The 15,456-nt window shown below is 37.2% G+C and overlaps 1 protein-coding gene across 2 annotated transcripts in view; it reads right to left on the reverse strand.

Moving 5' to 3' along the window:
* Positions 1–14,052, reverse strand: part of CHAF1A (chromatin assembly factor 1 subunit A) — a 49,140-nt gene extending 35,088 nt beyond the window's left edge. Inside the window, exons 1-3 of one of the 2 annotated variants that reach the window (XM_051971906.1) lie at positions 13,815–14,052; positions 11,076–11,126; positions 8,364–9,211 (exon numbers count right to left, since the gene is read on the reverse strand). In XM_051971906.1, coding sequence (XP_051827866.1) covers positions 8,364–9,211; positions 11,076–11,126; positions 13,815–14,052 — 1,137 coding nt within the window. The remainder of the gene's footprint in view (positions 1–8,363; positions 9,212–11,075; positions 11,127–13,814) is intronic. The other variant, XM_051971907.1, reaches the window with a different exon arrangement.
* Between the last annotated feature and the right edge of the window lie 1,404 nt (positions 14,053–15,456).

Genomic DNA, 15,456 nt, shown 5'->3' on the forward strand with positions numbered 1-15,456 from the left:
TGATGTAAAAATCTTTAAAATTAGCAAAGATATTACAGCAACATCTTACCAAGATAACACATTATGACCAAGTAGAATTATTTTTACCAGGAATGCAGGGCTAATCCAATATAAGGAAAACCATTAGTACACTGAGCATGTCAATAACCAAACTTAAAAAAAATCTATGATTCTATCAATAGATGCAGAAAAAGCATTTGACTAACTACAATATCCATTCTTGTTAAAAAAACAAACAAAAAAAAAACACTAGAGAGCACAGGAATAAATGGAGTTTTCCTTAAAATGATAAGTAGCATCTATCTAAAATCATCAGCAAACATTATATATAATGCGAATAAACTGGAAGCATTCCTAATAAAATCAGTTACAATGTTTCCCATTATCAACACTACTATTCAATATTGTACTAGAAATGTTAGCTTTAACAATAAGAAAAAGAAATTGAAGGAATTAGAGATAAATAGGAAACAAAATTATCACTCTTTGCAGGTGATATGATGGCATACTTAGATAATCCTAGACAGTCTACTAAAAACTATTAGAAACAACTAACAACTTTAGCAAAGTTGCAGGATATAAAATAAACCCAAATAAATCCTCCACATTTCTATATTACCAACAAAATTCAGCAGCAAGAGGTAGAAGGAGAAATCCCATTTAAAATAACTGTAGATAATATAAAATATTTGGGAGTCTACCAACCAAAAGACAGGAACTATAAACACAATTACAGAACCCTTTTCACACAAAGTTAGATCTAACAAAAAGACAGGAACTATATGAACACAATTACAGACCCCTTTTCACACAAAGTTAGATCTAAACGAATACCATGTTTTCCCGTTAAGACCTATCCCGAAAATAAGCCCTCCCCTTACTGTGTAAGATTTCTCTAAAATAAGCCCTCCCCCGAAAATAAGCCCTATTGAGATTGCTACTGAAGGTGATCCCCTGCTACACGCTACATTATGGTACCTTCTGTATGCACCTCCCCCCACTTCACCCCCCCCCCCCCCCCCCAGTGAAACGCACACTGCGCCATTGAGAGCAGTGCCGCAGAGGAGAGCTGAGGCAGGACAACATAAAAACGTGGTATGTAAGCGGGAGTGAGGGGGCATGACGGAGGATAAAAGGGGCATGATGGAGGATAAAAGAACAACTCAGGGGGCATGATGGAGGATAAAAGAAGAACTCAGCCAGCAGTCACCGCGCTAAAGAAATGAAGAACTTCCTTGCAGAGAGAACAGATCAAGTAATGATTCCTGCAGGAATGACTGCCTATCTCCAGACCCTTGATATTGCAATAAACAAGCCATTCAAGAACCATTTGCGCATGGAAGTCAATGACTACATTGAAAACAGAATGGAAAGAAATCAGCATGGAAACTTTGTGAAGCCCTGTCTGCAAGAAGTCATGACTTGGGTGAAGAAGTCATAGGGTGTTGCCAAGGCACTACGAGCAGGTTACCTGGACAAGACATGTTCATTTAAAGAGAGCTATATTGCTGGACATGACAGATTGGGTCCACTTCTTCTGAAGGAAATAGAGGCGCAAGACATCCAGGATGGAATTCAGGGTATGGACACTTATGACGATGTTGTTGAAGAAGATGACATGATCATTATTGAATAAAGGTACTTTTTTTGGTTCACATTTACCTGTTTATTAAAATTGCTGTAAATGTTCATTAAAATAAGCCCTCCCCTGAAAATAAGCCTTCTGGCGTTTTTCTGTCCAAAAAATAATAAGACAGTGTCTTATTATCGGGAAAACACAGTAGCAAGTGCTCACCGATAGGCTAAGTTAATATAATAAAAATGACAATTCTACCTAAATCAATCTACTTATTTGGTGTCATATCAATCAAACTACCAAGAAATTATAAGTCTAGAAAATAAGAATAAAACTTAACTGGAAGAACAAAAGGTCAAGAATTTCAAGAGAATTAGTAGGAAAAAAAATGCAAAGGAAAGTGGCCTAGTTGTACCAGACTGAACACTGTATTAAAAGCAGCAGACATCATAACCATTTGAAACTGGGTAAAAATTAGGGTAGTGGATCAGTGGAATAGGTTAGATTCACAAGACAATAGTTAATGACTACAGTTTGATAAACCCAAAGACTCCAACTTCTAGGATAAGAACTCACTATTTTTCAGGTTGCTAGGAAAACTGTAAAACAGCATATGGCAGGGGAACAGCTAAGTGGTGAAGTGAATAGAGTACCAGCCCTGAAGTCAGGAGGATAGGAATTCAAATCTGATCTCAGACACTTAAGGCTTACTAGCTGTGTGACCTTGGGCAATTGCCTCAGTTAAAAAAAAAAAAAAACAGTATGGCAGAAACTAAGTATTGACCTATACCTAACACCCTATATCAAAATAAGGTCAAAATGGTCATGATTTTGACAAAGAATGATACTACAAGCAAATTAGGAGAACAAGGGATAGTATACCTCAAAAATCTACAGAGAACAGAGGAATTTGTGACCAAAGAAGAAGCAGAGAACATTATCATATGCAAAATGGACAATTCTGATTATATTAAATTAAAAAGGTTTTGCACAAACAAAACTAATGCAGACAAGATTAAAAAGGAAGCACAAAGCTGGGAAAAAAATTTTACTCAATATTTTGATACAGGCCATTCATATCTCAAATATATAGAGAATTGACACAAATTTATAAGAATACAAGTCATTCCCCAATTGATAGTCAAGGGATATGAATAATTTTTAGATGAAGAAATTAAAACCATTTCTAGTCATATGAAAAAAAAGTTGTAATCACTATTGATCAGAGAAATGCAAATTAAGACAACTCTGAAGTACCACTCCACACCTCTCAAATTGGCTAAGATGACAGGAAAAAACAAAGATAAATGTTAGAAAGGATGTTGGAAAACTGGGACACTAATGGTTGCTGGAGGTGTGAACTGAATGTTTTAACATTCTGGAGAGCAATTTGGAACTATGCCCAAAGGGCACTGATCCAGAGTCTCTGCTGAGTTTGTATTCTAAAGAGATCATTTAAAAAAAAAAAAAAAAAAAAAAAAAAGGAAAAGGATCCATCTGTAGAAAAATCTTTGTAGGAGCCCCTTTGGTAGTAGCAAGGAACTAGAAATTGAATGAATACTCATCAGCTAGGGAATGGCTAATGGAATATTATTATTCTTTAAGAAATGAAGAACAGACTAATTTCAGAAAAGCCCTCAAAGACTTACATGAACTGACGCTAAGTGAAGTGAGCAGAACCAAGAGAACACTGCACATAGCAACAAGATTATGTGATGACCAACTGTGATGGACTTAGCTCTTTTTAACAATGAGATGATTCAAGGCAACTCCAATAGACTTGTGATGGAAAGAGCCATCTGCATGCAGAGAGAGAACTATGGGGACTGAATGTGGATCACAACATGGTATTTTCACCTTTTTTTTTGTTGTTGTTTGCTTGCTTGCTTGTTTTTTTCCCTTGTTGATGTGATCTTTATTGTTCAACATGATAAATGTGGAAATATGTTTAGAAGAACTGTACATATTTAACCTATATGGGATTGCTTGCTGTCTTGGGGAGGAAGAAGGGGAAGAAAGGAAGAAAAATTTGGAATACAAGGTTTTGCAAAGGTGAATATCAAAAACTATCTTTGCATGTATTTGGAAAATAAAAAGCTATCATTAAAAAAATAAATTGGAGGTCAAAAGCAGATAAAATAAGTAGGTTTATTCAACAAATATTCAGGTTTTGAAATTGCTTTGAAACAAGAAACAATGCTAGCAAACCAAGATTAGTCATCACTGGGTGGAGAATGGTGCCAGATATTTGGGGATATGGGAAAACTTATATAATTGGTTAATAAGGGGACACTAGACTCAGTGGGATCCTGATTATGAAAGGGCTGTGCCATTATATCTATCGTGCATGGTGTACCAGGATAGGTGGGTACCCTAGTATAGGTGAGCAAAAGGTCGCTATAGTTTTCAATAAGTTTCAGCCTAAAATTAAGATACAGAATGTCTGGTCAGGATGAAAAACAAAGAGGGAAATTGAAGGGAAGAACACAGTTAATTCTTAAATATTCTTAGTGTGACTTAGTGGGAAATACAGTCTTACTTCTGGGAAGGTAACTGGCTCCCTCACCAATTGCTAAGTCAAAATACTCATTGCTTTTAAGAGTGGAATTCAATTTAATTCAATAACCCATTTGGATATTACTCCATTATTGCCATGTTCCACTTACCTAGGTACTAAGGACACAAAGACCAAAACAAACTAACCCACCAGAAAAGGAATCTGCCTTCAAGGGGCTTACATTCTGCTAGTGAGAAACAAGTTATACACAAATAAGTATATATAAATCTATACTAAATCTATAAATCGATACTAACTCTATATGGAATGTTCATGACAATCAATATAAAGCAAGAGAAGGTTTTATCCATTAGGCCAAATCATATTATATTTAGTAACATCCCCCCTCTCCCCCAGCAATAATCAGGTAGCTCCTGACCCCCTCCCCCCCAAAAAAAAAAATTTCCCTTGATTTAAGTTGCTTGAATGGATCTGTTTTTCTCACAACTGTCCCTAAAGATCCAAACTAGGGGAAAATGAAACCTAATTCTCTTTGTTTAGTTGTTTAAGGAAATGAGCAAATTGGAGAAGAAAGTGTGGAATATAGGGGAATCAGCATATTTAAATCCATTAGGTCCCTAGGAAGATAGATATGATCAAGATATCCAGGCACAAGGGGAGATACATTAGTTAAGTGGCCGACACAGCCAGGAACATATTAATCAATGAAGCCTTCTTGCTCTTTATCTCTCTACCCTTTTCAGACTCAACCTCAAGGTTAGAATTTAGATGTTTTTCCAAACTTCCTATTTCTAAATAAAATTCTTCTTTTTCTGTGTCTAGGGCTGTATTTTGTAGGAAGGATCCACTCATTACTTTTAAGAGGACTGTTTTAATTAAATAACAACAAAATAAGAGAAGCAAAGGAAGACCGCTAGACACCGAGTAGATCTAAGAAAAATTTACAAAAAAAGATATGGTTGAGAATAGTAGAGAAGAGAAGACATGAATTAATTGCAATCTGAAATGGTGGTAAGAGAACTCACAATAATAAAAGTATAAAAGTATAGTATAAAAAGTATAGTAGAAGTATCAAAACACTATTAGTACTAGAATTTTTTAGTAGTGCGCATCACAAAAAAATTAACAATTCAAAGGTGAAATGAAACTCCAAAACTCTGCTCCATGAAAAAGAAATTAATCTCCAGTACTTAAACCTTGTAAGAGATAACATACTTATTCCTAAATCCATACTGATTCATTCAGAAAATTGTGAATGTTTTAAAAGTATATATGTGTTTGACAAGATTTATTGATTTCATTAATCTATAATTATCTACATTAAGCTAAAATTTGTTTTCATTAATCTACAACAGTCATTTTTAGAATTCTTAATATCAAAAAGAATCTTAGCTATAGGGGAAATGGGAATCAAAAATAAATCATTCAGATGAAGGTATGACATTTCTTTTTCTCAATGCTGACTGGCTGCAATGCATCATGTAATAAATTAGTTCTGTACAGTAGGCTAGAAAAAAATCCAAACAACTATGTTTGTGGCAGCCCTTTTTGTAGTGGCTAAGAAACTGGAAACTGAATGGCTACCCATCAATTGAAGAATGGCTGAATAAATTACGTATATGAATGTTATGGAATATTATTATTCCATAAAACAGCCAGCAGGATGATTTCAAAGAGGCCTGGTGAGACTTACATGAACTGAAGCTAAGTGAAATGAGCAGAACCAGGAGATCATTATACAAGGCAACAACAAGACTATACAATGATCAATTCTGATGGACATGGCTCTCTTTAACAATGAGATGATTCAAACCAGTTCCAATTGTTCAGTAAGGAAGAGTCATCTAAACCCAGAGAGAGGACTATGAGAAATGAGTGTGGACCACATCATAGCATTTTCACTCTTTCTGTTCTTTGCTTGCATTTTTTGTTTTCCTTCTTATTTTTCTTTCTTTCTAGATCTGATTTTTCTTGTACAGCAAGATAACTGTATCAATATATATATACATATATTGGATTTAATATATATTTTAACATATTTAACATGTACTGGACTACTTGCCATCTAGAGGAAGAGTTTGGGGGAAGGAGGAGAAAATTTGGAATAGAAGGTTTTGCAAGGGTCAATATTGAAAAATTACCCATGTTTTGTAAATAAAATATTATAATAAAAAAAAAATCCAAGCAATTGATAAATCCACAAATGAATTAACTGTGCTTTACAAAACAAAATCACTGAAATCACACTTAATTTGAAACATCAGATATTTATGAATTACATCTGTGGCAGGAATTTAATATAAATTCCAGGGCTTTTTTTCCTTTTTTTAAACATTTAAATGTCAAACAATGTTCCTTTATCCCTTCTTTTGAAATAAACTGATATCTGTTCATTGTCCCCTGAAAAGAAGAGGCTCTTTGGATAATGTTTACACTTTGAGTTATGACACTGATTTTCTAAAATTACATTAAAACCTCTAAGTTCATTTGGCCAAGAGGAAATATTCTAACATTCCTGATTAATGTCTGGGGAATCTTTTTTACTTATTTTTAAGGAAAATCACTCTTAGAAACATAAATTGAAATATTCATTTGAAAAAAAAAAAGAAAAACTCAACTTGATCAATAGGAAAAGAAATCCAAGTTCAATTAGACTAGATGATATTTAAGATCTCATCTACATCTATGATTGAGAAACAGCTTTGAAGTGCTATCTCCCTCAGCAATTTAGCAAAAATAATGTAACTCAACACTAATAGAGAAAGAGGTGCATAATACATTGTTGGTGGAATTGTGAATACATCCAACCATTCTGGAGAGCAATTTGGAACTATGTTCAAAAAGTTATCAAACTGTGCATACCCTTTGATCCAGCAATGTTACTACTAGGCTTATATCCCAAAGAGATCATAAAGAAGGGAAAGGGATTTGTATGTGCCAAAATGTTTGTGGCAGCCCTCTTTGTAGTGGCCAGAAACTGGAAACTGAATGGATGCCCCTCAATTGGAGAATGGCTGAATAAATTGTGGTATATGAATATTATTGTTTGGTAAGAAATGACCCAATAGAAGGATTTCAGAAAGGCCTGGAGAGACTTACACGAAACTAATGCTGAGTGAATCGAGCAGGGCCAGGAGATTATTATATACTTCAACAACAATACTATATGATGACCAATTCTGATGGACCTGGCCATCCTCAGCAATGAGATGAACCAAATGAGTTCCAATGGAGCAGTAATGAACTGAACCAGCTACGCCCAGCGAAAGAACTCTGGGGACTAAGAACCATTACATTGAATTCCCAATCCCTATATTTTTGCACACCTGCATTTTTGAGTTCCTTCACAGGCTAACTGTACAATATTTCAGAGTCTGATTCTTTTTGTACAGCAAAATAATGGTTTGGTCATGTATACTTATTGTGTATCTAATTTATATTTTAATATATTTAACATCTACTGGTCATCCTGTCATCTGGGGAAGGGGGTGGGGGGAAGGAGGGGAAAAAATGTATTCCTTCCTTACTCATATCATTTGGAAAGGTGTAAAAGGAAAGAAACCACAACTATACAAGTTGCACAAAAGGCAAGAGACTGTAATAATTTTGAGAAAAAACTAAGAAAATAAAACCATTAAACATAACTAGGTTTCAAAAACATAAATTGTTTGTTTAAACAAACATCATGATATGAATATCCAATTTGTGGTCTAAATCGTTATATAAAAAAGTGGTTGTTAGTAATTTTTACTTTACCTAAAACACAATTAAAAAAAGCTATCAAAAAGACAACTAAATGCACTGACAAGCCCATCATCAATATAAGTACTAGACATATAAAATTACATTATAGAAGTAGTACTCTTGAGGCCTTCAAAACCAATCTGAAGTGGTTGAGAAAAAATAAGAAATGTGCCAGAATCTCCAAAATAACTGAAATTGATACTTCAAAATTCATAAAGCTGACAAGGGAATTAAGTTTTGTGTTCTTTCTCCCTACCTCTGCCAGCTTCAAGTCATTTCAGTTGCCGTCAGCAAATCCCAAACAAACAAATCAGGTGAAGGAAAGGGACAAGAACTGAATTATTTATAATTGCTACTCTGGTGAAGTAGATTGAAGCCAGTATCTGAGACTTCTGAAGAATCTGCTCACTGTAATTAACCACTGCTAATTGAGTTGGCGATAATTACATGCAAATTAGGCACTTATAACAAAGTCTACTAACTGTCATGATTAGTACTCCAGCAGTACTCCACATATATACTTACCTTATGTACAGGTGTGACTGAAGGTAAAGGACTAATATTGATCCTCTTTTTCTCAGATATAGATGGTCCTTCAGGGGAACTAGTGGAAGAGGGAGAACTCAGTGAAGAGTGGCTAAGTACAGAATCGTCTTCAGGGCATAATTCTAGGACTTCACTCTCAGAGGTAATGCTCTTATCCAAAGATGCCACTGGAAGTGGTTTGACAGTCAGGATATCCTGCAAGACCACCACAGGAACTTTCCCTTTACAAAGGATACCCTCAACTTCACTCCAATTGTCCTTCTTGTTTTCTGAGCACATTTTTGAAAGATGTATCAACTCAGGGAAAGATTTTAAAGATTTCTTTGAGTCTTCATCCTTCAAGACACTCAAGTCATCATTCTTAAATGTTGCAGAGGAATCTTCTGAACTGAGCTCCTCTGATATTGCTACCTTGTGATTTTGAATGGCATCTGATGGCCCCACCAGACCTTTGTCTTTTTCTGTGATCCCATTTATAGTCTCTCTAGATGAAAAAACTTCAGAATTTAATTTACTGTGGTCCAAAGAACTGCCCAGTCTGTCATTAGAGTCTTCTGTCAAATCAATTATGACCAGAGGTTGGCCAATTTGGCTCTTCACCTTCCTTGTTAAAAAATTATCTAACGGACCCTTCCCATTCACAAGTTTTGAAGTGAGCTCCACTCCAGAGTTCAACTGACAGTCAGTTTCCAAGTTCTCCAAAGATGTTTCTAAATCAGAGACTTTACTTTCAGCAGAAACATTTTGAGAACCCGATTTCTTGTTATCTGAGTGTCCATCAGTTTTCTCCTTTGGTACAGGAATCAATCTCTTGAAAGGCAACCGAGCTAAAATAGTAAAGAAAAAAAAATACCACTTAATGAATAATAATAGCCAATCCCTATATATTATTTTAAAATTTTCAAAATACTTTATATTATTTCATTTGATCCACACAACTACTTGAAAGGTGCTATTATTTTCTTTTTACAGATAAGGAAAATGAGGCTGAAAGAGGTTACATGATACCTAGGATCCCAGTTAATTTTTAGAGCAGAATTTAAATTCAGTCTCTCTGACGTCAAGTTCTACACTGTTGTCTATATGCTATCTTGCTGTGTGTAAAGGCCTAGATCTTGAATCAAAAGATCAAATCCATGATTATAGTTCTATTTGATTCCTAGCAAATGAACTTTGGAAACAATTCAAAACATGTATAAGAGTATAATTCTCATTCCTTTATAAATGAGCCCTTGAACATAATCTGGCTGCTAAAAAAAAGTAAATTTAGTCTTGAGGAGTGAGGCCCAAGGGAGATTGTATTGGGCTCAGAATGCCAGGATCTGAGGCTCAATCTTACACTTATTAGCTATGACTGCGGGCAAGTCACTTAATCTGCTCAATTCTCAGTTTCCCCATTGGTGAAAGTAAGAACAACACTGGTAAAATCTACCTCATAATAAAATATGCCTTGTAACATAATAATAATATGCCTTGTAAATTTCAAGTATTATAAACAAATGAACTTTTAAAAAATCTAGCATTCTCAAGAAGTGAACTTTTGTTTAGAAAACAACGGACATTTTTAAGGCTTTTTAAAAATTTTAACCATCTTTGGGGAATCATTCTCAAATACACTACTGACTTAAGTGTCTCAATATGGTATATTCAAAACAATTTAACTTTGATAACCCTGAATCTTCAATAGATAATCAATTATTGTACTTAAACCAACAGAAATTTATTAAGTACTTATATGATCTTGGCACTCTAAAAAAAAAAATCTGAGAATATAAAGACAAATATACTATCCCTACCCTCAAGAAGCCCACAGTCTAATGAGGGAATCAACATGCAAATATACATAGTAGATGGAAAGTTACCTGATCAGGGAATGTCTTAGTAGTTGAGGGAACTAGGAAGGCTAAGAGACAGAGGTGAGGATGAAAAGTATTCCAAGCATGACTAAGAAAATAGATTGTTGTTTGTCCTTATTCTCAAAGAGGAACATTTCATCAGGGAGGTGATGCCATGACATGCAAGTGAATTAGATTTAAGTGAGGGAGGGCTAGAAGTATCGTGAACAAGGACTAATCAGTTGGCCAGGGTAGCTAGTTAATACAGTCCATGGAAGGGAATAAAGTGTACCATTTATCTCTACAGGACAGAATACCAGATAACTTTCTTTATTAGGTGCACTTCTGTCTCTCTCAACACAAAGATTTAACATCTTATTGCTGTCAGTGTGTTTCCTTCTAATATTAGTGTCCTTTCAGTGTAGAATTATCTACTAATCTCTGAAGAACTAAAATTATTAGGAGAATAATAATAATAATAAAAAACATAAAACTTAGTAATCAGAAACATTAATTTTACATACAACATTGAATATGATGGGAAAGTGTCTCTGGTCTTTTCTTAAAGAATAAAGTGTATATTGCTGTATGAACTTTTTGGGGTCATTTTTCAGGTAATAAAAATTGCCTGAAATATGACGACTGGAAGTAAAACATTCTGTACAAGACAGGAGATATTCTTTAACTGAATTTTGTGTTTGAAACATTCAGAATCTCATCAAGAAGCCCCATCCTACAAGAAGCCCTTATATATATAATTAAACAGTTAAACAATGTTACAGTGACTTACATTAAAAAGATACTGATCAGGAAAAAAGTTTCAAACTTGATTTCTCATTCTATCTCAATAATTTACCTTGTACTAATTTCTTGGCTGGGAAAGCTGGTCTATCTTTGCATTCCATGGCTGTAAACAAAGGCAACAAAAAATAAGTTACTAAACATTTAAATCTATCCGCAAATATTTATTAAGCATCTGATGTATGCAAGGTATGGTTCAGGCACAACCACCAAGTGATACAAAGTACAAAACTAAATTCACATCCTCAATGCAAAAAACATAAGTAGCAAATTAGCAGTACAGAAAATATATGCTTCAAAAATTCAGAAGGGAGCAAGATTACTATGGAATGAATTCAGGAAAGCTTCAAGGAGAAACTGGAATTTGAACTCCATCTGGAAGAACTGGTAGAAATTAGACAAGGAGATATGAATATACAAATTTAAGATGATATTTATAATACTTTGATAATAAAATATGTTAATGTGACATATATGGACTGGAAAAAGAAAAAAGAATATATTTTATACAACCATTATTTTTTCTGAGAACAAGAAAATTCCCTAAACCTCATTCCCAAACCTTCACATCTATTTAAAAAAAAAAAAGGAAGGCATCCAATTTCACAGAATGTTATGAGACTAACAAATATCTGTAACATACTAAGTTCCTTGCTAAGGAGGGAAACTGATTATGATGAAAGAATACACTAAACTAAATATGAAAACTCTCTAGGAAAACATTCAGTCTCAAATGCTAAATAAATAACTCCAAAGTGGATTGTCAGTCTCCTCTGACAAAATCTTCAAAGTCTATTCTTATTGTTTAAAGGTATATAATTATGTTTCCTAAGAATTTTAGAATAAAATGCCAATGGACAAATGACATCACATTTTCACCACAAAAAGCGGAGGAAAAAAATGCACTTTTGCTAAAAGAAAAAACTAGATAGTCTTTTATGATATTCAGCAAGTATTACTTGGCTATCCATGGAATCAAAACAAAAATCTCTTTCCAAGGTTATGTTAAAAAAAAAAAAAAAAGAGGGGTGCATGATAAAAGGGAACCCAGAAGTAACATTTCTTTCTGGGTATCCAAAGGAAATGAAGGAGGTTTCAATGCATAATGAATGAAACCCAATCTAACAAGATATTAAAACCATCAAAAGAACAGTTTTTCCACTTTTCTATTCTCTTCAGTTCCGGGATATGAAATGTTCAGTCATTTCATTGTTCAACTTGTTTTCTGTCACTATACTCATGAACAAGAGAATTGTGCCATCTGTCTTCCATAGTTCCACTGAAGGCCAAAGATATAATGGTGAAGAGTGCTGGGTTCAAATATGGCTTCATTTAACCTCTCCGCCTATTTCCTCATCTGTAAAATGGGGATATCTATAGTACCTCTCCCACTGGGTTGTTGTAGATAATTTACCCAAATTGCTATTTAAATGCTAACTCTCTGAGGATCAAATATGTAAGTGAACTAGAGTTCTGATACTAGCTCTTCAGCATCACCTAGACCCACCAACAACCCTAACAAATGCAGCTTATCAAAATGTATTCAATTGAAAATATTAGGCATTTACTGCTTAAAGAGGCAATTACTACTGGGCCTGCCTTATAAACAGGAAGATGAATTCAAGACATGCCACTAAATACAAATTAGTTGTATGGTGCTGGGTATGTCACAACCTCTGAGAGCCCCCTCAGCCACTCTCTAAGACTAAGTTATAAAGGACTTGCCACATCCATAGCTGCTGGTGAAATCAGAGCCTCTCTCCATCCTTACCCCATAGGTAAGAGGAAGTATAAGACCTTGTCTTCAAAGAGTTCATAGTCCAGTAGTGAGTTAAGACACATGCTCTGGAAACTATGACACACAATATCACTGGATTTGTCTCCTCAGTAAAACAAAGCTATTGGACAAGATTGGTAGTTCTCAAATTTTGGGGTCTCTTTGTAACCCACTTTACTTTCTCAAAAATCATTCATGACTGTTCATATCTTATTTAGGTTGATTATGTCGATTGATATTTGCCAGAAATTAAAATAATTTTTACGACGAAGTTTTTTACTTCCCAGACTCTCTGAAAGGGTACTGGGGATCCAGATCCCTCCAGTGTCCCCAGGTCACACTCTGAGAATTGAACTAAATGATCTCTAAGATCCCTTGCTCTTCTATATTTACCTTCATCCTTCTGGGACAATTTCTGCCTCTGTAAAATCTAGAGATTGAATAAGCTTATTTCTCATCTTCCTCTATGAACTTCAGTTTATGCCTTTGTAAAATGAGGAGCTTGGATTAAATGGTCTCCCAGGACAGACCTCCTAGGGTGATGTGGCCTAATGGAGAGATGCTGAACCTGGAGTCAATAAACCTGGGCTGGAATCCCACCTGGGATCCTCATTAGTTGGGCGACCCTATAGGGTCACTCTGCCTCTCTTAAACCTCAGTAGTCTCATCTGTAAAATGGAGATTATAACTACCAAGAGAGTGATTCCGAAGCTCAAGTGAGAATAAATGTAAATCTTAGGGCTCTAGATGTCAGCTCCCATTATTAATATCCTGTTTTTCCCGCTTCTACTTTCTGGGACTCAGTTTCCCCATTTGTAAACCTAGAAGGAATTGACCCAGGAGATCGCTACCGTCCCCCAGCTCTGCCTCCTGAGCTGCTCGCGGGGGACTTCGGTCTCCAGCTGCCTCAGGGCCCAGTCCCCTCCCCCAATGGCCCAGCGCAACGCTCAGGGCCCGCGCCCCGCTCCCCCACCGCCCGCGCCCCGGGCCCGAGAGGCGCTGCCGCCGCTCCCGTACCTGTCACTACCCCCCTCAGGCCGAGCGCCGGGCTCTCAGGTTCCTCCAGCATCGCCGCGGCGCGCGGGCGCGGGTTCCCCTCAGGCGGCGGCGGCAGCAGCAGCAGCAGCGACCACAGCGGCGGTGAAGCGGGACCCGCGCGGCGGCAGCTCCTCGGCCTCCCTCCCGCCCGCCCACCGGCGCCGCCGCTCCAGCCGCCGCGGCTCGTATTTGGCGGGAACCTCGGCGACCCCACCATGCGACCCGCTGATAGGGTGAAAGACCTCCACGTGACCCACTCGGGGGCCCCTGGGGAGGGAACAAGGAGGCGGGACGTGGAAGAGGCAACCTCGCGAGATCGAGTTCTTCCTCCGGCCTATTGACATTCCTGAAGGGAGGGCGGAGGGCTCTTTCTTCTACCGCTAGATAAATCATCCGACAGCTGGATCGAAGCCTAGGAGGAGGTGCCCAGTGATTGGTTAACGGAAGCGTCAACGTGAGAGGTTGGCTTCGGGATTGGGTAACCTAAAGAAGGGGCGGGTGTTCCTCCAGTGAAACAGAACCTTCCCAGACGTCACGATGCCACAAACGCGGTGTGCGGCGTCGACTGCGGCACCACGTCGCTAGCGTCAAAGAAGTCAGAGGAGGGTTCTGACGCTCGTTCGGGCATTCCTTTGCTGTATTGATCTTTTAACCCCACAGTTCTTCAAAGGACTCCCGGTTAATAGTACTAGTTAGCATTTGTGTATGGCTTTAAGCTTCGGAAAACGCTTTACATACATTGGCTCATTTTGTCCTTACGTCCACCCTGGGAAATGGACGTATTTTGTGCATGAGGAAACTGAGGCAGGCCGCGGTTATGCAATATTCCCAAGCTTAAACAGCCAAGATCCGAGAGTGGATTTGAAGGCAAATCATCTACACTCCTCGGGCAATTAGGCATCCGAATAGGTAGCGCACAGAGAATAGATGATTCATCTTCCTGAGTTCAAATGTGGCCTCATTTAAAAACTTAAAAGCTATGTGACCCTTCCTCCCTCCCCCCCACCCCGGCAAGTCATTTAATCCTGTTTGCCTCGGTTTCCTCTTCTGTAAAATGACCTAGAGAAGCAAATGGCAAACCTCCGCAGCGGGGGGAGTCGGACTTGTCTTAACTTCTTGACGCTATGTCTGTGTTCTGCTTACTGTACCACCTCACTATCTCCTGGGCAGCTCATTACCCCGAGGTAAATAAAACCTCTGATGTTTGGCATTTAAAACGCTGCACCATCCAACGCCAAGCTGTCTTCCCAGATTAATTTCACATTACTTCTTTCTAATGTTCAGAATGCCATTTCCTATCTCCATACTTCTGTATAGATATTCTCTCCACTGTCTATCACTGCTCCCTTAGCCTTAAAATTATCTACATATTTCTAACTTTACTGTGTACTTGTATACAACCACTCTCATCTCACCCCAAACTCATCCAGAGCACATAAAGCTCCATAAAGGCAGGGACTGGCTTGTTTTTGCCTTCTCCTAGCACAATGCTTGACACTTAGTAGGTGATTAATGCTTAATGAATAGAATCCATAGGATGTCGATGTTCCAGGCCAAGACTCAAAAGAACTCCAAAGCTATTATAGAATCTCTTCGGGATGGGTTTTCAGGGAACTAATAA

The sequence above is a fragment of the Antechinus flavipes genome, chromosome 1 (assembly GCF_016432865.1).
Source record: "Antechinus flavipes isolate AdamAnt ecotype Samford, QLD, Australia chromosome 1, AdamAnt_v2, whole genome shotgun sequence".
NCBI lineage: Eukaryota > Metazoa > Chordata > Mammalia > Dasyuromorphia > Dasyuridae > Antechinus > Antechinus flavipes.